We start from the raw sequence: 26,329 nt of genomic DNA, 5'->3' as shown, positions 1-26,329 counted from the left end.
GTGTAGGGAGGAGGTCACTGATCCCCCACTGTGCATGTGTGTGTGTGGGGGTAGGTCACTGACCCCCCACTGTGCGTGTGTGTGTGTGTGGGGAGGTCACTGATCCCCCACTGTGCGTGTATATGTGTGTATGTGTGTGTGTGTGGGGGGGGAAGGTCACTGATCCCCCACTGTGCGTGTATGTGTGGGGCGTAGGTCACTGACCCCCCACTGTGCGTGTGTGGGGGAGTAGGTCACTGATCCCCCACTGTGCTTGTATGTGCGTGTGTGGGAAGGTCACTGATCCCCCACTGTGCATGCGTGTGTTACTGATCCCCCCCACTGTGCACGCGTGTGTGTGTATGTGTTTGTGTGGGGGGGAATCACTGACCCCTCACTGTGCGTGTGGGGGGAGGTGTCACTGACACCCCCCCCACTATGCGTGGGGAGGGGGTGTTTCAGGTACAAGAAGACTGGAGAGCCCCCGGTGGTTCGGGGTTTGTTTCTGGAGGTGTTAGGGAAGGCTTGGCCTTGACTTGTCATTTTTCCCACCCACACTGAGTGGAACCTTTGAGCGTTGATGCTTAACATCCACATGGTTGGAGCAGCTCCAGCCGCCTCTGACAGAGTCAGAATTGCCAAATCTGATTTCTGAATTCGAAGACTTTAGATTCTGAATCCTTTCAATGCAGGTTTTGAAGACTTGAGTCAGTCAGCTCCATGGATACTGTACTGTGGAGGACAGCTACAACTTTTTAGGTCCTGTTTCAGTGCCTCCTGTAAACTAGAAGGGAATTCTTGTGGCAGGTTCCCAATATAACCTTCTAACAGCCTTTGTACATTATCCTTTCAGATCTTTAGTAATGCACAGGTAGGACATAGTGTGCTCTCTGCTCATTGATCCCACGATCACTGATGAATGAATCATTTATGTACAAAGTGTACCAATGCCAAGGTGCCTGACGCTCAATTGCTTGTGATTTGATTGCTAGATATGTTCATCAAAAGTTATAATGAATCCCAGCCCTGCAGTGTAGTAAAAAAAAAAAAAATTTATACTGCTGTTTTTTTGCAGTGCCAAGAATAAATGGGCTAGGTTGGCAGAAGCCCACATGATCACTTTGGGAATGAGGGCCTTCAGTCTTCCTTTTCTGGGTACCATGGTTTTCTTCCTTTTACTTTTTCCATGATGGCATGGATTGTAATCTTCTCCACTGGAGGAAACCTACAACTCTCTGAGATCACAAATTCATTTGAATAGGGAATACTTTCATAGTTATACCTATTATAACAGCAAATTTTAAAATATATTGACCTCTTTTGTTTTCAAAAGACCTTCAGTTCTTAAATTATTCATCCTTCCTCTGCTATCCATCAATCCACCTCTTATAACAATGAATAAAAACAAAAGAGGAAAAAAAAGCAGTTCAGTAAAACTAACTCTTTGCTGTTCTTTGCACAAGATTCTACCATCTTCCAGGTCCCAGCATTTTCACTGGCTGAAAGCCTGGAGTTCTCTCTCCCTTCTCATCTTCATTCACTGGGTTCCTTCAACTCCCAGTTAAAAATCTACTTTGTAAAATAAGCATTTCCCAATCCCTATTAATGATAAGGTCTTTGGTGATTATATCCAATTGATCATCTCTATCTCTATATGTTTGTTTTATACATGGTTATTTTCATGTTAACTCCTCCATTACACTGAAAGCTCCTTGAAAGGAGGGGCTGGTTTGATTTTTGGGGGGAGGGTTGCCTTTCTTTGTATCCTCAGCACATGGCACAGTGCCTGTGTATAGTAAATATTTAATAAATGCTTGTTGACTGACTTACTTTTTCAATACTAGAATGTTTGAGGAGATAAAATACAATTTTGTTTTTGGTTTATGCCTCCCTATACTTTCTGAATCAAATATTTTTTAATACCAAATTCTTGGCACCACATTTTTTTCTGCTAAATTGGCAATAATGACTTCTTTATGGAGCTACAAAATAATGTATTTGGAATTTTTGAAATGATTATGTTTTGGTGTAACAGTCTCTTCCGTTGTTGATATCATAAGCTAACCTAATTTTAGCATTTTCATCTGGTATTTAATTTTCTTCAGAGACTTCAGTAAATCCTAATTTAACAGTTTTTTGTACATTTTAGACGTCTAAATGCAGAACTTGAAGCAAAAACAGCTGAACTGGTTCGTCAAGCAGAAGAAGCAATAGTAAGTAAATGCTGTAATTAGCTGAAGTAGTGCAAAATGCTCATTTGGGCTTGGAACAATTTTTTTAATATTATGAAGCACTTGCCTCCATCTTTTTTTGAGCACCTTTCCTTCTTGAGTTTGGGTAACATTTATGGACAGTTGTTTCTTTATTAGATGAATGACTTATTTGGTGAATTAGCTGCAGTAGAATTGTATATGAGTAAGCTACAAGGTGACCTTTAAAGTTTGAGACACCCCTAGCTCAATGCAAATTGAGCATGAACAGTCCACTTCCTTCTGTATACGTTCCTTTGGGTTCTGTGTATCTCTCTAGGAGTATAGATTAATTCCCCTAAAATCTCCCCTAAAAACTTACTCTTTGGTTTGTATTGTCCATACCTACTAGGAGCCCCATTCTTGCTTCCCTTCCTGACATTGTCCCAAATAATTTACTCACTTGACATAAGGCCTAAATGAATTTACCAAAACAAAACTGAAAGTAAAATGTAATAGTACTAATATCCACATGGTTGGAGCAGCTCCAGCCACTTCTGACAAAGTCAGAATTGCCAAATCTCCTGCCCTATTTTGTGTTCTACACCTTTGTTGTTAGAATGGAGGATTTGGTCATCTTGGTAGAGTGGTGTAATAGAGAGCTGCTAATAGGCATTCTCTGGTTCAACAGGTGGGGAGAACCACCCTCTGTCTCTTTGAGTGATCATTGGCAGTGAATGATTGACTTCTGGTCACCTACCAGGTGAAAATGGCATCTTAGATTGGCACCATGTTAGAATTACTGGCATGCTTTTACTATATAGCATACTTATCATACTTGTTTTGTTTCTTAATTAGAGAGATCAAAATGAGATACTGTCCAAAGTAGTTTCATCTCCAGTTAAACTACATGAGGAGAAAGATGACAATAGAAAGTAAGTACATTATATCTTTATTACTTATGGTCTTAATAACTTGTATGGGATGCATTTAAAAACAGTAATAACACATAACTTATATGTAACTCCTTGGAGGCAGCTAAGTGGTGCAGTAGATAGAGTGCTGGGTCTGGAGTCAGAAAGACTCATCTTCCTAAGTACATATCTGACCTCCAACACTTAGTAGCTATGTGACCCTGGGTAAAGCACTTAACTCTGTTTACCTCATCTGTAAAATGAGCTGGAGAAGGAAATGGCAAACTACTCCAGTAGCTTTGCCTAGAAAACCTCGAATGAGTTCACATTGTGGCCTCAAGTGCAGCGCTGCACTTGAAGACCTAGAGGGCCCCATGGGGCCTTGAGGCCCTAGGTTCCCCACCCCTGAGTTAGGCTGTCAAAGAAAAGAGGGAAATAGGATGATAATTAGATAAGAGGGATTTTTTTTTTCCTAATAGGCAGATGTGTTTTTAAAGTCGTAAGGGAAAGGAGCCAATGAAAAGGAAGAGCTTAAAGATAATGGAAAGAGAATGGATAAATGTGGGAATTTCTTCTGGTATTGGAAAGGATGAGGATCCAGGTGTGCAGATAAAGGGATAATTTAGAACAGAGGTAATACACCTTTTCTTCTGGGACTTCGGAGAAGGAAGAAAGAAGTTACAAGGTGTTGAGATGAATAATGGATAGACAGAAAAAAGTGTCAAAGTAAATTAGAGTAACAGCTGTAGCAGGGCAGAGGAGACTTGAAGGAGAAGAGTCTTTTGAATGGCTACTGTAGGTAGTAAGCTAAAGAGTTGAAGAAGGATAAAAAGTAGGACTGATGAAGAGAAGCTAGAACCAAGTTGTAACTAGACAGTATAGATACAGAGCAAACCAGATACGTTTATTTCTTTTAAAACTTATTTTCTCTTTTTAATATGAAGAACTTGAGAACATCAACAAATAGCAGCATTCTCCTCCACAAAGATTAATGGTAAAAGAATAGCACGCTATGAATTTTTACTGTTCATGGCTTGCATTCTTTAAAAATATATATCAAATTCATGAAATAATTCTCAACATTGTCATGCCTGTCCGTGGCTTCCTTTCAGTTTCCCTCTGCCATTTTCCAGTGTTTCTTTGAAATTTCCTTTTTTTCCTGTTCTTCCTCCTTTTTTTTGCTATCACCATTATGACCTTTCCAGCATTCCCCAACAACTTTCCTCCCCACCAAAAGACCCTCCCCCATAACAGATATATATGGTTAAAGCATTCAAACCCACACACTTGATTGTGTTGAATGTGTCTCATTCTGTATCTCTAATCCACTCTCTTTCTCTGTCAAGAGGTGGGAAGCCTGATTCATCATCAGTCTCCTGGAACCATAATTTGTCAATGTATTTATCATAGATCTTAAATCTTTCACTTCCTTTATAGTATTATAATTATGCACAAATTGTTCTCTTGATTATTCTCACTTCACTTTTCATTAGTTTAAAAGTGATCATCACATGTTTCTCTGAATCCATCCCTTTTGTACTTTCTGGATGGCACAGTAATATTCTGTTATAGTCATGTGCCATAATTTGTTCTGCTTTTCCTGATAATTCTTTGCTGCACGGAAAGTGATACTACAAAAATTTTAGTTCACACAGGTCTTTTTCTATCTCCCTTTGATCTATTTGGGGTATAGACCTTGTAGTGGTGTTACTGAGCCAAAGGGTATGTATATTTTAATAATTTGGGGAGTATAGTTCCAAAATGCTTTAGAGAATGGTCAGATCATTTCACAGCACCAACAGTGCATCAGTGTGCCTGTCTTCCCACATTCCTACCACCAGTAGTCATTTTCCCTTTTTTGGCATCTTTGCTAATTTGATCAGTGTAAAGTAGAATCTCAGAGTTCTTTTAATTTGCATTTCTTGTTAGCAAATTGGAGAATTTTTATATGATTGTTGATAACTTGCCTTTCTTCTTTTGAAAAATGCCTATTTGTTATCCTTTGACCTTTTACCTATTTGGGAATGGTTCTTGTTCTTATCTAATTGTATCAATTTCCTATATATCTTCATTATCATACTTTTATCAGAGAAATTTATTGCAAAGATTTCCCCCCCTAACTTTCCTCCTCCTAATTGCATAGATTTTGTGTATACACTTTTCAATTTTATGTAATCCAAATTGTCTCTTTTCCCTCCTATCTCTCCTTTCTGTCCCTTTTTTGGTTAGAAATTCTTCTCCTGTCCTGATTCTTTAAACTTATTTATGATATATATATACATATACATATATGTATATATATATATATATATATATATATACATATATGTATATATATAGTGTCTGTGTGGAATTTATTGTGGCTTATGATAGGGGTCTAATTTTTTTTGTTAAATAGTGAATTCTTACTTCACTAGTTGGAGTCCCTGGGTTTATCAAATACTTTGTTTACTATATTCCATTGATTTTGGGTCTTGTGTACCTAGATTGTTCCAATGATCAACTTTCCTATTTTTTAATTAGTTTTGATCATTGCTGCTCTTTATATAGCTTGAGATCTCATACTGCTAAATCCCTTTTTTCACTTTTAAAATTAGGCCTATTGATATTCTTCAACTTTTGTTTCTGCACATGAATTTTATTACTTTTCTAATTATGTAAGGCAATCTGTTGATCATTTGATTGGTTTGGCATTGAGTCTGTAAATTAATTTAGGTAGTATTGTCATTGTTCATGTTGGCATGGCCCAACCATGAGCAATAAATATCTCTCCAGTTATTTGTCTGTTTTTATATAATATTGTTTTGAGGTTTTACCTATATAATTTCTTTGCATATGTTAGTCAGTAACTGTCTGATAATGTTGCATTCTTTAATTATTTTGGAAAAGCTTTCTCCCATTTGGGCTTTTTTGGTAATAAATCAGTCTATGATTTTTGTGGATTTATTTTATATTCTTTTACTTTATTGATGTTATCATTTCCAATATTTTCAGTTGAAGTGTTTGCATTTTTTAAGTAAACCATCATATTAAAAAGAGTTGTCATTGTTTCCTCTTTGTCTGTGATTATTCCCTTTATTTCTTTTGCTTGTCTTATCACTCTAGCTAGTATTTCTAAATTTACATAAAATAATAATGGTAATAACAACCATCTTTGCTCTACCTAGATCATATTGGAAAGGTCTTTAGCATTTCTCCCTTATAGATAATGTGAGTTTCTTGGTTTTAGATAGGTGGGGTTTTTTTGTTTTTTTTTTACCGTATTAAGAACTGGAGCATTTGTTGCTATGTTCCTTAGTGCTTTTTTTACATATAGAGTTTGTCAAAAGCTTTTTTGCATCTTTATATAATCTTATATCTTTAGTTATTAATATGTTATACTTAGTTTTTAGTTTTCCTAAAAGTAAATCATAAAGTCTGAAGGAGGAGAGGTGTTCACTGTGGCCATCAGAAAACTAATGGACTAAGTGAAGTGGGGGAGAGTGACTGCTACTTATATTTCATTATTTCAATTGATTTATGGTCCCATCAGTAAGACTGTATGCCTCCAACAAAACTTAAATTTTTTTGAGCATTGAAAGGGACCTTAGTAGCTAACACATACCTGACAAAGGGTCATATAGAGTCTATTTGAAGATCTCCAAGGAAGAGGAACCCACCATAGGCAGCTCATTACATGTTTAGACAATTCTTAATTGTGAGGAAATTTTTCCTGACATTAAATCTAAATTTGTGTCTCTGCAACTTCTCTTTATTATTTCTTGTTTTGCCTTCTGGAACTTAACAGAACAAGTCTAATTTCTAGGCCTCCACAGTTCCTTCAACTTATCCTCATTTAATATGGATTCAGATTTCTTCCGACATTCTCATTGCCCTCTTCTGGATTCTCTTTGGCTCATCAATGTCCTTCTTAAACTGTGGCCTCCAGATCTGAACGCAGTATTCCAGATATGTTCTACCTGGGGCCGACCACAGTTTCCCTATCACCTCCTTGTTCTGTTGTTCTTCTGTTGATGCCATATTGATTGCATTCACTTTTTTGGCCATCACATGACTCTGCTGTCCCATATTGAAATTTCAGCTCATTAGGACCCCAACAAACTGCTACCTAACCATGTCCCTTTAATCCTGTACCTGTAAAGTAGATTTTTTTGAACCCAATTACAAGACTTTACATTTATCCATATGAAGCTTATCTTATTAGATTCAGCCCAGTGCCCTAGCTTATCAAGATTGTGGGGGACCCTGATTCTGTCATCTATTTTATTAATTTTCCCTTGCTTTATCATTAATACAAGTCAGGAAATTAGCATTTAGTTGTCAGCACATTTGATGGATGGGTCATCTGTGTTTTTATCTAAGCTAATGATAAAAATTTTAATAGCACAGATTGAAGCACTGAGGCACTCCATTGGAGATCTCTCAGTTTGACCATCAGAAACCATTCTTTCAGTATCTCCATTCAGCTACTTCTGAATATATCTAATTATATCACTTAGTTCATAGTTTTCATCTTCTCCACAGTAGTAGTCAGAAATACTTTATTAGATGCTTTGCTAAGTAAACTGTTTCTATAACATTCCCTTAAAATTCCAGTTTAATAGCCCTGTGTAAAAAAGAAATGAGGTTAGTTTGACATAAGCAGTTCTTGATGACTCTATGATCACTTTTTGTAAATACTGCTTCTTTTTCTAGATCATTTCTTTAATGACTTATTCTAAAATTTCCCAAGGAAGTGAAGTCAAACTCAGTGGCCTGTAGTTTACAATATTCTCCACTCTTTGAAAAGTGGTACAACATTTACCCTTCTCTAACATGTGGTGGGTCTCCTGTGAATTTTCTGGTCTTTCTAACGTCACTGACAGTTTCTTAGCAGAGAAGCATATCAGTTCTTTCAGTGCCTTGGGCTGTAGTGTATCAGGGTCAGGTAACGTGAATTTATCAAAGGTAACCAGGGGCTTTTTTCAATATCCTTACTTATTTTGGATATCAATGCCTTGTTAGTCTTTTTTATTATGGCATTTTCAGCACAGAAGTTATTCTTCTTGAGGAGAAAACAGGAGCAAAGGAAGAATTGAGCAGCTCTGTATCTTCTCTGTTTTTAGTTATCATTTGCCTTTTGGCCCTAAGGGATCATTTTGACCTTTCTGGGATACTCATCTTTCTCCTTTGATGCTTTAAAACAACCTTTTCTGTTATCCTTTGCTTGCCTTTGCCCACTTGAGCTTTTTCTGAGCTTGAGCTCCTGACAGATAGCACTGTGCTGCACTCATCGTTTTCCTCTGTTATCTGCCCTTTATTTCTGCCTTCTGTGCATATTGTTTAAAAATCTAAGGTGGCTGATACTTCCTTTGCATCCTCGAAGAGACATTGGTCTCTCCAGATTATTTCAGTTGTTCTTCCTCGTAGTAACTGCTTCCCTCTTTGTTTTCAGAATCTCGTTCTTGATGTTTCCATATTGCTTGAGTTGGCTTCACTTGCTGACTTTCATCCCTAAAATCCTACCTATTCTTGTGCTGGATCCTTTGAAATCCATTTTGACAAAATCTTTGAGGTATATCACATTATGCCCAACTTTGCTCTTTTCTGTCACAAACTCTGAAAGGGAGTGGTCGCTGCTTCCCATTGTGCCCATCATTTCCGCCCTTTAACCCACTTCTACCTAGTAACTAGTTCCTCCTTTTTAATGAAAATCAGATCCACAAGGGAATTTCTTCTTTTTGTTTCCCTTACCTTTTGAAAGATGAAATTATCGTTAAAGTGAGTCAAGAAGTTATTAACTGCTATGTTTGGCAGAAAAAAATCCTGTGGATATCTGAATAATTGAAGTTCTCCATCATTAATATATCATGCCTCTGTGCTGCTCCCCAGACTCCTCATCTGTTTCTTTTACTGGTCTCTAGTGTACTTTGATGACAGTCATTTCTATTTCACCCTCTAATGATCTTCACCCAAATACTCTCCACCATGGTTCTCTCCTCTGGCACCTAGATTTCCTCATGTCTCTTAATGCCTATTTTTATCTTTCCCTTCTTTTTACCTATTCTGTTTCTTTTGAATACTCATCTAGGGCCATAGTCCTGTCAGGGGTGGCATCCCAGAAAGTTTAAGTGATAATTATCAAATTTGCTTTTAGTCAATCAAAACACATTTATTAAGTGCCTCCTAGATAGAAATAAAAAGATGAAATAGCCGCTGCCTGCACAGAGCTTACATCCTTTAAAAATCTTTTTATGTTCCTTCTGTCACTGTCATTTGTGACCATATGAATCCCCAAAAGTTGGCAGTAGCCTTGGGAGGTAGTCTGTTATGTGATATATGTGTTATGTGTTGCCTGTAACAGAAATACAAACATTACTCACTCAATGCAAGTTATTTCAAAATCATCTCCAAGCTCTGTTCTGTTTGAGGTTTATAACTTTTTTTAAAAAAAGCAAACTACTTGTTAGTATTTAGTTTTATCTCTAAATCCTAATTATCTTTACAGCCATTTATCGCCTTGCAGTAACTTGACAGACAGCCCCATCCTGGATCCTTTTGTAGTTTCAGCACCTCCCCACCCTCCATATATCAGCTTCTGATCTGTTTAGTCAACTCGTCCCATCTACCAGTCCATTCCGTTGATTTGATATTCACCCATTTGTTCTGCTTACCTCGCCTTACTTTGCTAACTCTGTTCTTCTTGAGTCTTCCTTTCACTAACTTCAAATAACTCTTCTTGATCCTGCTCCCCACCCTTAAACCTTGTCTTATAGGAACCATACATGGAATTTGGATGTGGAAATTGAGCTTTTGATTTTTTTTTTTTTTTACTTTTCCTATGGGAGTAGGTGCCAATGTTCAGGCAACCGTGGCTTCAGTCTTGCTGCTATAGGTAATTGAAGATGCCTGATAAGCATGAGATCTTCAAAGGGCTTTAAAAGATATGGTTGCTGATATTGTAAAAATGACTATATCAAAATTATAGCAAGAAGAACAAATTATTTTCTGATTTCTCCCCTTTGTATCCTAGACTGTTTCTGTCCCAATCTCTTTCTTTTTATGCCTAAAGCACTGTAGCTCTTCACAGATCTGTTTTCTGGATTTCATTCTAGGCTTCTCCGTTTCCTTCATAAGTACACTTTCTTCTGACAAGATAATTCCTTGAACTTTTGAGAATACTTAAGGTTCCGTCATTTACATCTTAGCATGGGAATGTCTTGTGAGGGAGATTGTACCGTGATTCACAATCACTTTTTGGTGAGGGAAGTATTCTGAGACCACCTTCAATAGTTATAATTACATCAGAGTACTCAGAGGTGCTAGTAGAATCTTCTTTTTCTCATATAATAAAATGTGTAGCCTAAATTTAAAAAATGACAACACTCAAAGGTTAAAGCAGTTATACCAGTAACTGAAATAGAATAGAGGTACCACCAGAGGATGACTTATTAGCCCTATGTGAACTTTTCTTTCAATGTAGAGGTGGTGCAGTGGATAGAGCACCAGTGCAGGAGTCAGGAGGACCTGAGTTCAAATCTTACCTCAGACACTTGGCTCTCACTAGCTGTGTGACCTTGGGTGAGTCACTTAACCCCAGTTGCCTCACCCTAGGTCATCTCCAGTCATCCTGATGAATATCTGGTCACTGGATCCAGATGGCTCTGGAGCAGAAGTGAGGCTGGGGATCTGCACAGCCCTCCCTCACTCAAAACAAAGTCAAGTACCAGTCATGTCATCATTTCTCTGATGGCATGTCTTCTTCAGCAACGAAGGATGAACACACAGTCAGTCCTTTAATATTTTATATGCAGAAAATCACAATAGTATTTAAAATATCATTATTGAATTTATTGTGTTCACCATGTGACATGTACTGTTAAAATATATTTGCTTGTTTAGAAATAAAAAAGAAATACTTTATCTAATATATGTATTATGTCTATATAGTACTATATCTATATGATATAAATAGTATATCTAATATATATATAAATGATCTCTTCACAGCCCACAGAAATTTCTTGAACTAAAAGTTTCAAGCGATACAATTCCTAAAAGTTGTAGCTTGAAAATAATATTTTAAAATATAATTATAAATAAATTGTTAATGATTATTATTGCTATCGGTACAAGTACTTCTATATCAGTGGTATAAAGACTTAAACAAACCCTTCCAATGGAGGACTAAGGAGCTAAAGAAGGTTAACTAGTAGTCTGTTGTGTCTGTGAAATGAAGTGAGAGACTCATTTCACAAGTGCAAAAATAAATGTTATTCTAAAGAACAAAAATAAATGTTTTGTTTTTTATGCTAAATTTTCTTGAAGTATAAATTGGAAATGAATCTTTTATTTACCTATACAAAGTGGCTTTTTTTAAAAAATTACACTATTTCATATAGATACATTTTACCAAATGAAACATGATACTTGGATATTGGAAATTATTTCATACATAAGATAATTTGGTGTGCCAAATATCTATTTCAACACAAAACAGTGCTACTGTTGTATATTGTAGGTGCTCAATAAATTTTTCTTGAATTTAAATTTCCTTTTCAAAATGATTAAAGTAATTTTTACCACCAATATACAGTACAGTATATAGCAGTAATCTAGGGTTACTCTGTATCAAGCAGTGTGTTGACCAGAATTTAGTTACGTCCTATATGCATAGCATGTGGTTAAGTGGAAACTGGGCTCAATAATCGATCAAACATATATCAAGTGCCTATTGTATGCTAGGCAGTGTGTCAGTAATACAAATACAAGCAATGAAATTATCACTGTTCACAAGAAGCATACATGAGGAAGAACACAAATACATATATAAATCTACAGCAGTGAAATACATAATAAGTAGTTTGGAAAGGAGGCTGTAAGCAGTTGGAGGCTCAGGAAGCTGCATATTTGAAGGAAACAAGAACTCTGAAAGGTAAGGAGTACATTCCAGACCTGGGAGACAGCCAGTGCAGAAGCAATGGGGTGGAAAATGAATGGAATTTTGTAGTTGAGAGTAATAGAGAGAAAGCCAGTTTGGCTGGGTCACAAAGTACCGGAGGAGTAACATCCAATGAGGCTGAAAGGTAGATTGGAACCAGCATATGAATGACCTTTAAAAATCAACAAAGACGTTTATCTTTGAACCTAGAGGTCATAGAGACCACTAGAACTGATTACGTTAGAGGAGTAAAGTGATTGAATTTGCACTTAAGAAAATCACATTGGCAGTTGGGTGGATGGTAGACTAAAGTGGGGAGAGACTTGAGGCAGGGAGACCAAAGGAGGCTATTGAGATAATCTAGGTGAGAGGTAGTGAGACAGCTGATGCCATCAGACTGAAAATCAAGACAGAGACTAGGACTAGATATATAGACTTGGGCATCATCTGCATGGAGAGGATAATTAAACCTCAGTTACCGAGAGAATATAAAGAAAGAAGAGAAGGTGGTCCAAGACAGACCCTTGAAGAACATACACAGAGGATCAGCCAGCAACGGAGATGGAAGCAGGAGCTGTCAGAAAAGAGGAGAGCCAGGAGAGAGCAATTTCACAAAAACCCCCAAAGGAGGGAGTATTCAGTACAGGGTAAACAGCATTGTCATCAGGCAGCAGACACATTGAGAAAGATGAGAAATGACATAGACTTGGTGAGTTTGATCATTTTGAAGAGAGCAGTTTCATTGAGCTGTTGAGGTTGGAACCCAGATTGCAGAGTGAGTGAAAGGAGAGGTAGTAAGTAGAAGCACGAGTATGAATAGCTTTTTCTAAGAATTTGATTGAGAAAGGAACAGAAGATAGGGGGAAACCCCATACTTTGAGGGCGGTGGTAGGGTCCAGTAAAGTTTGTAGAAGATTTGAGGTGACTTGGGCAGGTTTGAAGACAGTAGGGAAGAAATCAGTAGACAGGGAAAGAAGAAAGATTTGAGAAAAGGGATGATTAAGGTTGTAGTCTGCAGGAACAGACAGGAAGGGATGAGATCAAAGACATATGTGGGGGGTTGGACTTGTCAGGGTAAAGGGCTATCTCATTATGAGAGTGGGAAAAGAGGTAAGAGTGGGAGAAAATGTCAAGGAGTTTTGAGATAGAATAGGAGAAGAGGGAGCTTGAGGAAGAAACCTTACTTTTCTCAGTAAAATAAGAAGCAAGTCCTCAGCTGAATGGGGAAAGGGAAAGGAAGCTTGAGGAGGGCAGAGAAGATTTGGAATAGCTTCTGTAAGAAGTGAGATTAGGGAATATTAGTCAGAAATAGAAGGACTACTTTATTGTGGGAGGGTCCAGTTAAAGTGGGTACCTACCTAATAGGCATTGTTGTGTGACTTCCTCTAGCTCTGTGCAGCAGGAATAAATAGGAACAGAGGAGGCCCATGGTGAGAGTAAGCCAGGGTTGAGTTTTTGGTAAGAGATAGCACATGTTGGGCAAGAGATTTGAAAGCAGATGGCATCGTAGCATTTGAAATGAATAACCATCAGGTCAGCCTTGGAAAGGAAGTATAATCAGAACAGGGACAGTGGCCGGAGAAAACACTAGGAAGGAGGGATTGAGGATGTCTCAATGAGGGCAAAGAATAGGTTTAGGAAGGTTGAGGTGTGGGGAACAATGGGATGAGTCAGATAGAGGAATATCAAGTTTTTAATTAAGGAAGTGGAACACTTATGGGTAATGGTCAGGTCCAGTGTGTGACCTGAAGTGGCATGAAGGAATAGGTTATGGGATTTAAGGAAGCGAGTGTAAGGGAGCATCATTGTGAATATTGAAGTTCACAAGCATAAGGGCAGAAGTTAGAGCAGAAGAAAAGGTGGCAATCCAGGTGCCAAACTCCTTGAGAAAGGAAGGAGAACGACCTGGGAACTGGTATACAGTAGCCATCATGATGTGCATTAGAAGAAAAATTGTAATAGAGTGGACTTCAAAGGAAGTCCTGACAAGGAATATTGCAAGTCACCCTACAGGACCAGTGTTTCTAAGTTGGGGTGGGAGCATGTGTTGTTTAAGAAGGCCAATGCTGGAGTGGATGGCCAGGGTAGGTAGTATCAAGAGGGATAAGAGATTATAGTGAGAGCTAATAGAGAGGAATGTAAGGGAAAAAAGTCCAGAATGAAGGGAAATTTGTTTATTATGGAATAGGAATTCTAGAAGATATAGTAGAAGGGGTAGGAAAGGAGACATGGTTGGAGTGGGATTGAGGAGGATGGGATCCTCTAGGTCTCTCTCTAGTTGAGGAGAGAACAGAAGATTTGGGTAGGGGGTAGTTTGCTAACTAGTAATTAATACAGGGCTAGGGAAAGAAATAGGGTATGGGAGATTGTTAGCCATAGGGGTGGTATTGGGTAGCAGATGAATTGTAAACTTCATAGTCTTGAAGTGGTGTTTCAGAGGGTGCTGCATTGGCCTGGATCTCAGTTCAACGTAGGCCTGCTGCTGCAGCCACTCCTTCTCCAGGGAGGGAGGGAAGCAGGGCAGGGCAGGGCAGAGCTGAGCAAAACAGAATGGTGGACAGTGGTTGGTTGAACCTTGGTCTGGTGAGTCAGTATCTCAAATTTTATTTTCATGGGAAAGCATAACAAAAGGCAGGCTGCTGGATTACTCTGCATTCTGCTTCTTTCACTTAGGTACACTAGAAATAGAATAGGTGTGTTCCAAATCCATAGAAGAAACAACTTTGCTAACGGATTTTAAGTTGAAACAAAAGGAGAAAGACAGCATTCAAGGGTGATGTTAAGCCTCAAATTCATACCAGGGTGATTAAGAGGGTTTTCTTAAAAATATATAGCATTCAGACACATTTGTGTCTCTGAAAAAATGAGGGCTTTCTTTTGTTCTGTTATTATAAATAACCTATTTGTGCTTTCTATATAAATTCTTGTTTTTGGAAGATGTATTCATTACTCTAAATTTTATACGTCTATATTTTTTAATTTTTTTAAAAGTCCTTGTATGTGTAGCTAGTTCAGTAGGTGGAATGCCAAGGAAAAGCTACTTTAGGATAAGGTCTGTGTTTATTTTTATATTCAGATTCCTAGATCCTAGCTCTGTATTTTGTCCTCAACAGGTATTAGTTGTACTTGAGGAAAAGAGTAAAGCTTAAGTTAACTTTTCCATCTTAAGAGTAGATAGCCAGCCGTTCACTTGACAGTTTTTCTGAGGTTTTTATGTTAATAACTTAAATATTGCTTTATTGTTTCACATGCTTTCTATACTTCTCATTTGACATAGCCTGATAAGCTGGAAAGGACCAAGGCGTCTTTTATAAAAGGAGTCCCCAGTAGCCCCATTTTACAGATGAAGATACTGAAGTCCATAGTGTTACAAAAGAATGTCCTTGGTCGAGGACACACGGAGTTAGGAAGGGGTAGAGTGAAGACTAGTGTTTAAGTTGTTACTATTAAATATTAATGTCAGCTTATAATGACCAATGATTAATTTATATATTTTCTTGCTTCCTAGAGTTCGCTTGTCTTCTGAAGGAGCTTTCCTAGTGACCAATAATAAGGTACTAAAATGAAATTTTCTTTGAATGTATATATGTCCTATAGAAAAACAAACTTATTTTCACATTTGGATAAATATAAACAGATAGGTATAAAGAGAGCATAGGAGGCATCATGGCATAATGGACAGGGTGGGCTTTGGAGCTGGGCACATGATAGACACATAGTCTGATCCTGGGCAAATCAGTGCATCCCTCAATGCTCTAGGTCTCTCTCTAAGATGATAAGTTGCAGAGAAGGTGTCTACCAGCTTTGGTAGAGGGAATTCCCTCACCAGGGAGTTCTCTGTATCACTGAATTCACAGGTCCCTATCCCTATAGAGAGCATACATAGCAAGCCCATTGTTACTAGAAATATATGTGTTTTGGAAGAGTTACCTGCAAAGTGAATTTCTGTACATTGATTCCTTTTCTCTATTGATTTCTCTGACAAAAATCAGAGCCTCCTTCTGTTGGAGTAAAAAAGAAAAAAATCATTGTGAACTGCATATCTGTACAACCTCATGGATTTCCTCCAGAAGCAAAAATTTTTCCTTCTCTAGAGGCACAAATTGAGTTAAATAACAGATCCAGTGATACAAGGAGAACAGAAGGATTTGAAGTCTTAGAACTGTGGCCCTCCTACTGCAAAACAGAGTCCCAGACAAAAGACATGGACATCTTGAAGTTAAATAAGAGAAAGACCTTCAATAATTGAAATTGAGCAAGTGGTTGGTTAGTAAGGAAGGCATAGTAGCTATTTAATATTCTTTACATCCATTTGAACTGTGAATTGTGAGACCCAAACTCTTGTCATAGCTTTGCCACTAAGAAGTTAGTGGCAAGTCATTTAACCTTTCTGGGTTCAACTTCACTCATCTTTCAAATGAGAGTTGTGAGATGGTTTTTGTCACATGCGGCTTTAAAATTCAGCATCCCCCTTCCACTATTACTATTTATTGAATAAAAATCAGTAACTGTTGTACAGGTAAACAGCAAACCCATATGTGACAAATGTATCATTTGGAAAATGATTGGATGCTAATTAATTGATAATTTATTTTCTCCCCTAGGAACCAAAGATCAATAAATCTGATTCCATGACTGAAATTCAAAACAAATCACAGTCTGGGAATAAAGGAAAGAGAAAAACTTCAAGGTATGTATTTTGAAGTATTGCTTTCCTTTTCTGGTTCCAAAACTTAGCAATATCATCACTATGAATAACTGAGCTTTCTGAACTTTTCTACATCTTGTCGTTTTTCAGTTGCGTCCTATTCTACATGACAAAGTCCATTGGATTTTCCTGGTAAAGAGATTAAAGTAGTTTGCAATTTCCTTCTCCATTGCATTAAGGCAAACAGAAGTTAAGTGACATGCCCAGGGGCACACAGTTAGTAACTGGCTAAGACTAGATTTGATCTGTGATCTTCTTCATTCTAGGCCCAGTGCTCTATCCACTTAACCACCTAGCTGCCTCCTTTTGCATAACTACTCTTACCTTATTTATGTAATTTTACATATGTATCATGCCCATTTTCATACATTTGAAACACCGGAGTCAGTGATATCTTGCAGGAGCCCACAAATGACTATGTAATGTGGTCATGAGTGAAATTGCTGTATTTCTTATTATTAATTTAAAGTAAACTGGCTTCTCAGAGGAGCTAGGACAAGTTCCTTGATCCCATCATTTAGAATAGTGCCTGGCATATAGTAATAACTAAATAATTTTTTCATTCATCCCTGGCCTCATCTTTTGTCTATTATACAGTCAGCCCTTCCACGCTGTGGGCACAGTGCCCTCCCTGATCTGAAAAGATGTGGAAAATCCATGTAAAAAATTTTGGTCTTGCCTTTGTACCAGAGAAGTAATCTGAACTTCTTTTTCTTTTATGGGGTGTTTACAGTACTTACTGTAAAATTTGGGTTAAGTGTTTGGTCATAGGCTATATTATACAATACTGTACATATATTTTATGCATTTCTGAGTTTTTAAACTTTTTCTGTGTCATCTACTGGCCCTTCTGTGTCATTTGCAGCTTCCGCATAACTCCCCCAAATTTCCATTTAATTTCTTATGCTGACTTGTGAGATATATCGAAATCACAATGGGGAAAACCATGATAACTGTAGTAGACTTCATCAATTTTAGATGCTTAATAAAAGCACTACAAGTCACTCTAATCTGAGAATACGATCTGACATGAAGCAACACTGAATGTACTTTGAATAGGATCTTAATATATTTAAATTTCATTTTCTGACTTTATTTTCTAAATTTTTGTTTTCAGTTCTAAATTTTTTCCCTCTGTTCACCTCCTCCCCTACCATTGAGAAGACAAGAAATACAGTGCCCATTATCCATATGGAATCATAAAAAACCTGTGTTGCAAAAGAGAAAGACAAGAAAAATAAAGTTAAAAAATATGCTTCCATCAGTGTTCAGAACTCATCAGTTCTGTCTCTGGAGGCAGGCAGCACTTTTCATCATGAGCACTTTGGAATGGTCATGGATCGTTGTGTTGGTCAGAGTGGCCAAGTCTTTCGCAGCTGATCATTGCTGTAATATCGCTGTTACTGTATCCAGTGTTCTCCTAGTTCCGATTACTTTCCATCAGTTCATAGTTTTCCCAGCTTTTCTGAAACCTTCCCCTTTGTCATTGCTTATAGCACAGTAGTGCTTCTTCACATTCATATACATAATTGTTTAGCCATTCTCCAGTTGATGGGCCTCTCCTTAGTTTCTATTTCTTTACCACCACGAAAAGAGCTGCTATAAATATTTTTGTACATATGGGGCCTTTTTCTTTGGTTTCTTTGGGGTACATTATTAGTAGTGATACAGTGGTATTGCTGTGTCAAAGTTTTATAGTCCTCTGGGCATAGTTCTAAATTGTTCCCCAGAATAGTTGAACCAGTTCACAACTCCATCAGCAGTGCATTAGTGTCCTAGTTTTTCCATGTCCACTCTAGGATTTGTATTTTCCTTTTATATCATGTTAGATAACCTGATGAATGTGAAGTGATACCCCAGAGCTGTTTTAATTTGTGTTTCTCTAATTATCAGTGATTCAGAGCACTTTTTCTTATGAGATTGATATCTTTGATTTCTTCTGAAAACTGCCTGTTAAAAGTATCTATTTTATCTTCTGTGATTCTCTCTCTTGTTTGGTCATGAATTATTCTGCAGTGTGTGACACAGAGGGCGAGGAGGGGGAGTCAGCATACTCTTTGCTTTCCACTAGCACTTGTAAACTGTTCTTTTGAAACCATTATTCAACAACCTCTCTTTCTTTGTAATCTGATTGTATTCTTCTGTCCAGATCTTTACTGCTATCTTCTCCCATTTTCCATCTTCCTCTTTCCTTGATTACTTCCAGACCTGGTTCATAGTCTTCCTCTACCATAACCTCTGTCATAATCTTTTTTTAATAAAAAAATTGGTATCCTTTGTTTTTATATTACCTTCATATCCAAAGATGACCCTTCCACTTCCCCTGCCCAGTGAACCATTCTTTGTAACATAGATTTAAAAAGAAGAGAAGGGAGGTGCATTTCCTCATCTCTTTTCCAGTACCAAGCTTAATCATTATAATTAAAGTTTCCTTTTTTGTTCCTTCTATTTATATTGATATGATCATTGTTTTTAGTTCTTTCCTGATTCATGCTGCATCAGTTATATGCCTTCTCATGACTCTAAATTCTGCATATTTATCGTGCAATAATATTCTGTTACACTTGGGTACCACAATTTAGTTAGCTATTCTACATTTTATGGGTAGCTACTTTGCATTTCCAGTTATTTGCTAACACAGAAAGGTGCTGTTATGAGTATTTTGGTGTACATGGGACTCTGCTTGCTGTATGTGGCCTTCTTGGGTCTTCCTCTGACATTGTCTTTAATTATTCATGTTGAGAATGCTTCTGACACTTTGGCCTCCCATTCATCAGCCTTTGCTCCCTTACCTACACCTCTGTTCTTCAGGGGGTCCTCAGGTCCTCATACCTTAGAACTTACCATCTCCCCAAACTCCTCCCCCTAAAATTGGCTCTGTGATCATGATCTAGCTTGCCATCTCACTGCTGTCTCATTTCTTCTGAACCTGCCATTTGGCCTCAGTGACACCCCTCGTCACCGCAGTTTCTCCCTGTTCTCCTTTTCTTGCCTCCCTTTCCTCAGTCTTGATATTATAGGTAGCCTGTTCAGTAAGGCATCGTCTTCCACACTGGAATTGCTTGTTCTTTTGTCCGTCTGCCATTTTCTCTTTATTCTCCTGCTCTGCCTTGGGTTATCTTTACTGTCCTTCTTTGTTTCTGTTCCCAAGCCGACCCATACTGCTGGAGGAAGCTGTAAATGATGTTGGGTGGATCTCCTTCCACTGGATCCTCATCACTGTGTAGTTATTCATTTCACTGATTACTAATCATGCTTCTCAGAGTGTCTTATCCACACCCTTTCCTCTCTCCCCAAGCCTCACTTCCTTTTCTTGGATGATCATTCCTTCTACTTTACTTATAGAGGCCTTCTCTCATTAGTTCCTGTATGTCCCATCCCTCTTTGCCCAGTCTCTCTGCCAGTGTTCTAGTCTTCCTCTTTGTGAGACTAACCCACTTTATTCCCTTGATCTAATCCCCTCTAGGAAGTTTTCCCATCGATCATCTCCTCTGTCTTTCATTTCTACTCTCTTCTTCTTTACTGTCTCCTTCCCTGATTTCTGTACGCATGCTTCTATCTTGTCTGTTCGAAAACAAACACATTTTCTCGATTCTTTCATCCCCTTAAATTATCCTGTTTTAGATCTCATTATTGCATTTCTAGAAGGTGTATTCTACACATTGCCCCCACTTCTTAATCTTCTAACCCCATTAAACACATACAGACTCACTTATGACTATTCATTGTACAGAACCTATTCTGTGTGATTATGTCATTCCACATACAAAGTAGAATAGAAAAAGAGGGGAACATGAAACAATGACTCTCATGTATAGCTTGCTTTTTAAAAAAAATGTATATCACTTTCAAAGCTGCCTTTCTTGTCTGTGTTTCCTTTGGAATCTCCTTTGTTTCTGTGTATTTTAGAACACTTTCATTACCCTCTTTTTCTTTTCTTCATTTTCTGGCAACATTATTGCTACCTCCCCCTCTCCCCATGACTTTTTAAATTGCTATTTCCAAGGACCTTTTTCAACCATTTCCCTGACCTTTGTACACCATTGGATGCCATTGACCATCTTCTCCTCCTGTGTAATGTTTTTCCTTAGTTTCCATGACACTGTTCTTTCCTAATTCTGTTCTTACATCTGATCATTTATTCTTGATCTCCTTCTCTGATTCTTCTTCTGCCTGAAATCTAAGTGTAAATATCCCACCCTACCCCCAGTTTCTTCTTGGCTCATTCTTCTTTCTTTACATTACCACCCATGCTGATTTTAGCTGCTCAACAAGTTCCAAACCCAGCTAATCGTTTTCCTTAAGCCAGTACCTTCCTTCTAACATTTAACATTCGTCTTGTCCTCTTTACTTATTTTAGAATTTAGAAAATCGAGGTCCAGAGAAGTTAATGACTTGGTCATCCAGGTAGTAAGTGGCAAAACTCAGATCCTCAGACTCTCAAGTCCAAACTTTTGTTGATGATTCCACCTCAGCCTCATCTTAAACTCTTCCCTCTCCCTCATCCCTCACATCCAATCAGAGATCAAGCATTGTAGAGTCTGCCTGTGAGAGGGCAGGTACTAAATTAGCTTTTGTCCTCGTATCCCCAGAACTTGACCTAGGACCTTGTTCCTGGCTGGCCTTTACTATGTGTATGTTAAATTGAATTGATCTTGAGTTTAAACATTTTTTATAAACAAGACTTATTTCAGCTTATTTCAGTAGCCTGTTAAGAAAAGCTTCTTATTCCCAAGAAATTATTAAATTCATATTGCTAAACTGAACTTACTAATTCTTGAAAATCTCAGTTTTCTTCTGTCTTCTTTGTGGAATATAATCAAAGATATTTTTGGTTTATTTTAGCTTAAGTTTTAGAACTATGGTGGACAAGGGAGGGAGGAAAAAGGGGAAATCAAGAGAAAGAGACAGAGAAGAAGAGAGAAGAAGCTAGGAAGTCAGTGTGTTCTGTAGTGAATGTCAGTTAAAGGTCAGCACATTGTTTTGATTGCCCGTCTTCTGATCTCTTGGGCAATATACATGAGAATTAGGATATTTGAAATGCATTGGATTTGGATTCAGACTTGGATTCAGATTCACATTCTCTGCGTGGTCTGTGATCTTTGAGCAGTTGTATATAACCTTCTTTAATACCTTAGTTTTCTCAGCTGTAATAAATAATCTCTAATGTACCTTCTTGATGAAGTCCTAAGATCCTCTGATGATTAATTTTTGAAATGTAAATTGTAGTAATTCGTGAGAACTGATTTATTTTCTGCTTTATAAGAAAAGTAAGTGATTAAGTAATTTGGGGGGTATGTCTGGTTAAGTTCTTACATGTATAGCTTGGGTCCTCCTCAGTGGTTGGCTCCCTTAATGCCTTTTACAAATTGTTGTTGTTGTTGTTAAATATGTCCTAAGTTCTAAGAACATTTGGGGTAAACATCTACCCAAAACACAGCTTAAAAGTGCCAGCCTGTTTCTTTTTTCCTTCCTTTTTTTTTAACCATATTAGAGGATATATTAATTTAAAGCAAAAGATATTTAATGAAGTAGCATTGCAAATGTCAAGGATAACTAACCCAAAATACCAAGAGGTATGCTTTTCCACTGATTTGTACCTCTGTTGTGGGGAAAGAGAGAGAGACACAGAGTCAGAGAGAGAGACAGAAAGAGAGGAGGAGGGGGAAAGAGAAGAGAGAAGAGAAAAGGAGAGAAGACGGGAGAGCGACATGGGAGAGCAGTCGTTTTCTTTGGCTGCTCCTTTCTCTGTCTCAGCTGAGCTCCTCTCTTCTAGGTCTCCAACACCTGCTGGTTCTCTGTTGAATTTAAGCTTTTAGACATTCATCTTTTTGGACTCAGACCCAGAGCTAGCCAGGCAGCCTGAGGAGCGCTTAGGCTTCCCTATTTTCATTGTTTTTTCTCCCCTTCCTCATCTACCCTCACAGGAATTGTCTAATTTTTTGAGCTAGGGTGAAAAAAATGGCTTTCAATTCCCATTCTGCCTGTGGCCCATGCAAATCACTTTGCCTGGCAAGACTTGAAGAAGCCAGGATGGATTGGTGACATTTGTCTGGCTTTCTTGCCAGTTCCTCCCAAGAACAAGAAGAGACAAAACATTCAATACTCTTCTGATCTTTATGAACTGAGAAGTTCCTTTTTAAATTAAGGGTTTATTTTCTCACAGAATTCTGAGGGTTTTGCTTGTATATAAAAATATTTAAGTTTTGAAATTTTACTTTATAATTAAAAAGCATTAATGATTTGTCTGAAAGTTCCTTTGGTATTCAAAAACTGTTATATTGTTTTAGCTAGATTTAGTTGGTTCAGTGGTCTGAGCAAGGGCCATGGAGTCAGGGAAACTGGGTTCAAGTGCTACTTCTGATGATTGTTTGACCTTGGGCAAGTACTTTCATCTTTCTTGGCCTCAGTTTCCTCAACTGTAAATTGAGAATGTTGGATTAGATAGCCAATGAGATCTCTTCTAGTTCTTGAGCTATGATTCTATCATTATTTTTGTTCATTGAAAAAGTTCTACTTTTTCCTAGTTTTCAGGTAAATATTAGTTTTTCAGACATAATTCTTTAGTTTGAGTTCTAAGTAGATATGATTTTTAATTGGAACAAAAAAAACTTCACCAAAAAAATCCACCAGGATTAAATGAATTAAATTTGCATCTCTTCAGCAGTTCTTCAAAAGATCCTTTGACACAGCAGCTCACACAAATGGAATTATTTGGTTCTGTAAAGTATGATCCAGGCAGCATAAGCCCCCATAACACTTTTCTAGAGCTCAGTAAAATGAAAAGTCATGGACTAAATTTGGTGCATGAATTCAAGACTCTCAGCTTTTGGCTTAGATGTTTACCTGTTTAGAAGCAGAGGAAAGCCCAGCTTACTAAGGACCAGTTCAAAGTCCTATGATTCATAAAGACCAAAATGACCATATAAGACATTTTGTTATGATATGTAACTTGTGTACGAAAGTATTCCTAGAAATAATCATAAATCATATTGTATATTTTGATTTTATGGTATTTTAACCTTTTATATTATGTAGCTAAGAGAAACAGTAACCTTTTATGCTTTATATTTTAGTACGAAATGTAAACGTGCAACTGCTAATGATGTCGCTGTCCCAGAGGACTTCAAAGACTTTTCACTTACAAACACAATTAATAGAATTGAAGGAAAATTAGAACAAGGAGATTTACCTGATGACATAGATGATGATATTTTCCCTGGTCTCAGTGAAGACATTGGAACAGGTAGGATTTCATTATCTTGGTTTTTTTGAGTGTGTATTTATGTGTGTGTACTCATATGTACTCATATTTATTCATATGTACTCATATTTATTCAACTACTGTGTTGAATAAATCTTTGAGGAAAATCACTTTTCCTTAATTTTAAAAATGTGCTATAGTTATATACAGTACTTGGCACTCAGTAGGTGCTTAGTAAATATTTCTTGATTGATCAGTGCTTTACAAAGATGTTAGAAACAAAATGGTTAAAATATTCATTTAAAGTAACCATTCAAAAAGATTTTTATCGTTTGATTTTTTTCCTCATTGTATTTGTGTTGGCTGTGTGCTTATTCCTCATCTTATATACAATACCTAAATAAGGATTATTATCATATTATTATTGGGTAATGTAAATGATTTAAATTTCTAAAGTCATCTTTGACTATTTGTATACTATCACTGTCTTGATGTGAACCATTAAGAACTAATATTAACTACCTAATTTAGAAATAATATTGATTATTTTGAGAGCTAATCTGTGGTGTTTCCTTAAGGTATCTCAAAATGACATTATGAGCTCAAGTTTCCCTTTGTATTCACTTTATTTTTTTATTTAGAATTTTTTTTCAATTAGCAAGCATTTACATTTTCTTCCTCATCCCTCTCCCCAACACTGGGAAAAGAAAAAGAAAAATCTTGTAACAAATATACATCATTAGGCAAAACAAATCCCCATATTGGCCATGTCCAAAAATGTGTGCTTCATTCTACATATTTAGTTCATCATCTCTGTCAGGAGATACATAGTATCGTTGTTATGTGTCCTTTGGAATCATGGTCAGTCATTTCATTGATCAGAGTTCTTTAGGTGTTTGAAAAAAATTTTTATAATTTGTTGATATAGTATAACTTATTCTTCTGGGCAAGGTAATTTCACTTTTCATTATATATACAAGTTTTTCCATGTTTCTCAAAAACCAGCTTTTTCTTCTGTTCTTACAACCCATTACACTTATAATACCAGTAATTTCTTTAGCTGTTCATTAATTGATGGACACTCCCGTAGTTTCCAGTTCTTTACCACTATAAAAAGAGCTGCTATAAATATTTTTATTGATAATCAGACTTTTATCTCTTTCTTTAATTCTCTTTGGGGTATAGGCCTAGTAGCGGAACTACAGGGTTAAAGGATGTGCACAATTTAATAACCTTTTAGTCATAGTTCCAGATTGTTTTTCAGAAGGATTGTTTCTATTTATAGCTTCACCAACAATGTATCAATGTGTCCCTGTTTCCCTCTAATATTTGTCGTTTTTCTTTTTTGTCAACTTTGTCAACTTCATGGATCTGAGGGAAAACCTCAGATTTACTAATCTTGATTTTCATTTCTCTAATTATTAATAATTTGGAGCATTTTTTCGTATGGCTATATCAACAGTTTATTTCTGTTTCATAGAAAATTGCCTGTTCTTTGACCATTTATTATTTGGCAAATGACTCTTGTCCTTGTAATTCTGAACCTGTTCCCTAGATATCTTGGAAGTAAGAGTGTCATCAGAGAAACCTGCTGCAAATATTTTTCCCCATTAATCTGTTTCCTCTCTAATTTTAGCTACATTTTTTTTGATGAAAAAATTTTAAAACAATTGTGTGTAATTAAAATTGGCCATTTCCTTCTCTGTGATCTTCTTTATCTCTTATTTAGACATGAATTATCCTCTAACTTGTTTAGAATGTGACTTTTTGTAGGTCACATATCCATTTGGATCTTATCTTGGCATATTGTGTGAGATTTGGTCTAAACCTAATTTCTGCCAGTCTACTATCCAGTTTTCCCAGTAGTTTTTTTCAGATTGTGAGTCCTTACCCATGTAGGTGAGGTCTTTGGGTTCATCCAGCACTAAGTTTCGAGGTTTGTTTGCTTCAGTATGTTATGTATCTAAAATATTCACTTCCAAAGGTATATAACTTATAAACTTATAACTTATAGGTTTGCTAAAGCAAAAAAAAGTGAGGAAAGTAGATCGTCTATTGAGAGAACAGATGTGTAGTAAGAAGCCTCAATGGTTTAAAAGTATTAAATATAATTATTTAAATTCACAGAGGCCCAGATCAGATTTCTAAAGGCAAAACTCCGTGTTATGCAGGAGGAATTGGATAGTCTTGTGTATGATTGCAATAAAAAGGTAAACATTTGTAGACTCTCAAAGTATCATCTGTAAGAAAATTATTATGTCCATGTATGTAAAATTATACTTTCCCTAAATATTTATCAAGCTTACTTTTATACATTTTTTAGCCCTTAAACTAGTAAGTAAATTTTAGGAGTAATATCAGTTGTTTCAAATTGTAAAATTTTAAAGTTGCATATAAATATTGAATATTATTCAA

At 36.9% G+C, this 26,329-nt stretch overlaps 1 protein-coding gene across 2 annotated transcripts in view; it reads left to right on the top strand.

Annotated features, from left to right (window-relative positions):
• Nucleotides 1-26,329, top strand: part of TEX9 (testis expressed 9) — a 54,295-nt gene that overhangs the window by 1,071 nt on the left and 26,895 nt on the right. For both annotated transcript variants that reach the window (XM_072615810.1, XM_072615818.1), the window contains 6 exons: nucleotides 2,129-2,192; nucleotides 3,027-3,103; nucleotides 15,511-15,556; nucleotides 16,607-16,692; nucleotides 23,787-23,956; nucleotides 26,042-26,124. In XM_072615810.1, coding sequence (XP_072471911.1) covers nucleotides 2,129-2,192; nucleotides 3,027-3,103; nucleotides 15,511-15,556; nucleotides 16,607-16,692; nucleotides 23,787-23,956; nucleotides 26,042-26,124 — 526 coding nt within the window. The remainder of the gene's footprint in view (nucleotides 1-2,128; nucleotides 2,193-3,026; nucleotides 3,104-15,510; nucleotides 15,557-16,606; nucleotides 16,693-23,786; nucleotides 23,957-26,041; nucleotides 26,125-26,329) is intronic.

Source organism: Notamacropus eugenii, chromosome 1 (assembly GCF_028372415.1).
Source record: "Notamacropus eugenii isolate mMacEug1 chromosome 1, mMacEug1.pri_v2, whole genome shotgun sequence".
Classification (NCBI taxonomy): domain Eukaryota; kingdom Metazoa; phylum Chordata; class Mammalia; order Diprotodontia; family Macropodidae; genus Notamacropus; species Notamacropus eugenii.
Note: the sequence above shows the minus strand (reverse complement) of the source record. Positions and strands in the feature narration are given on the sequence as shown.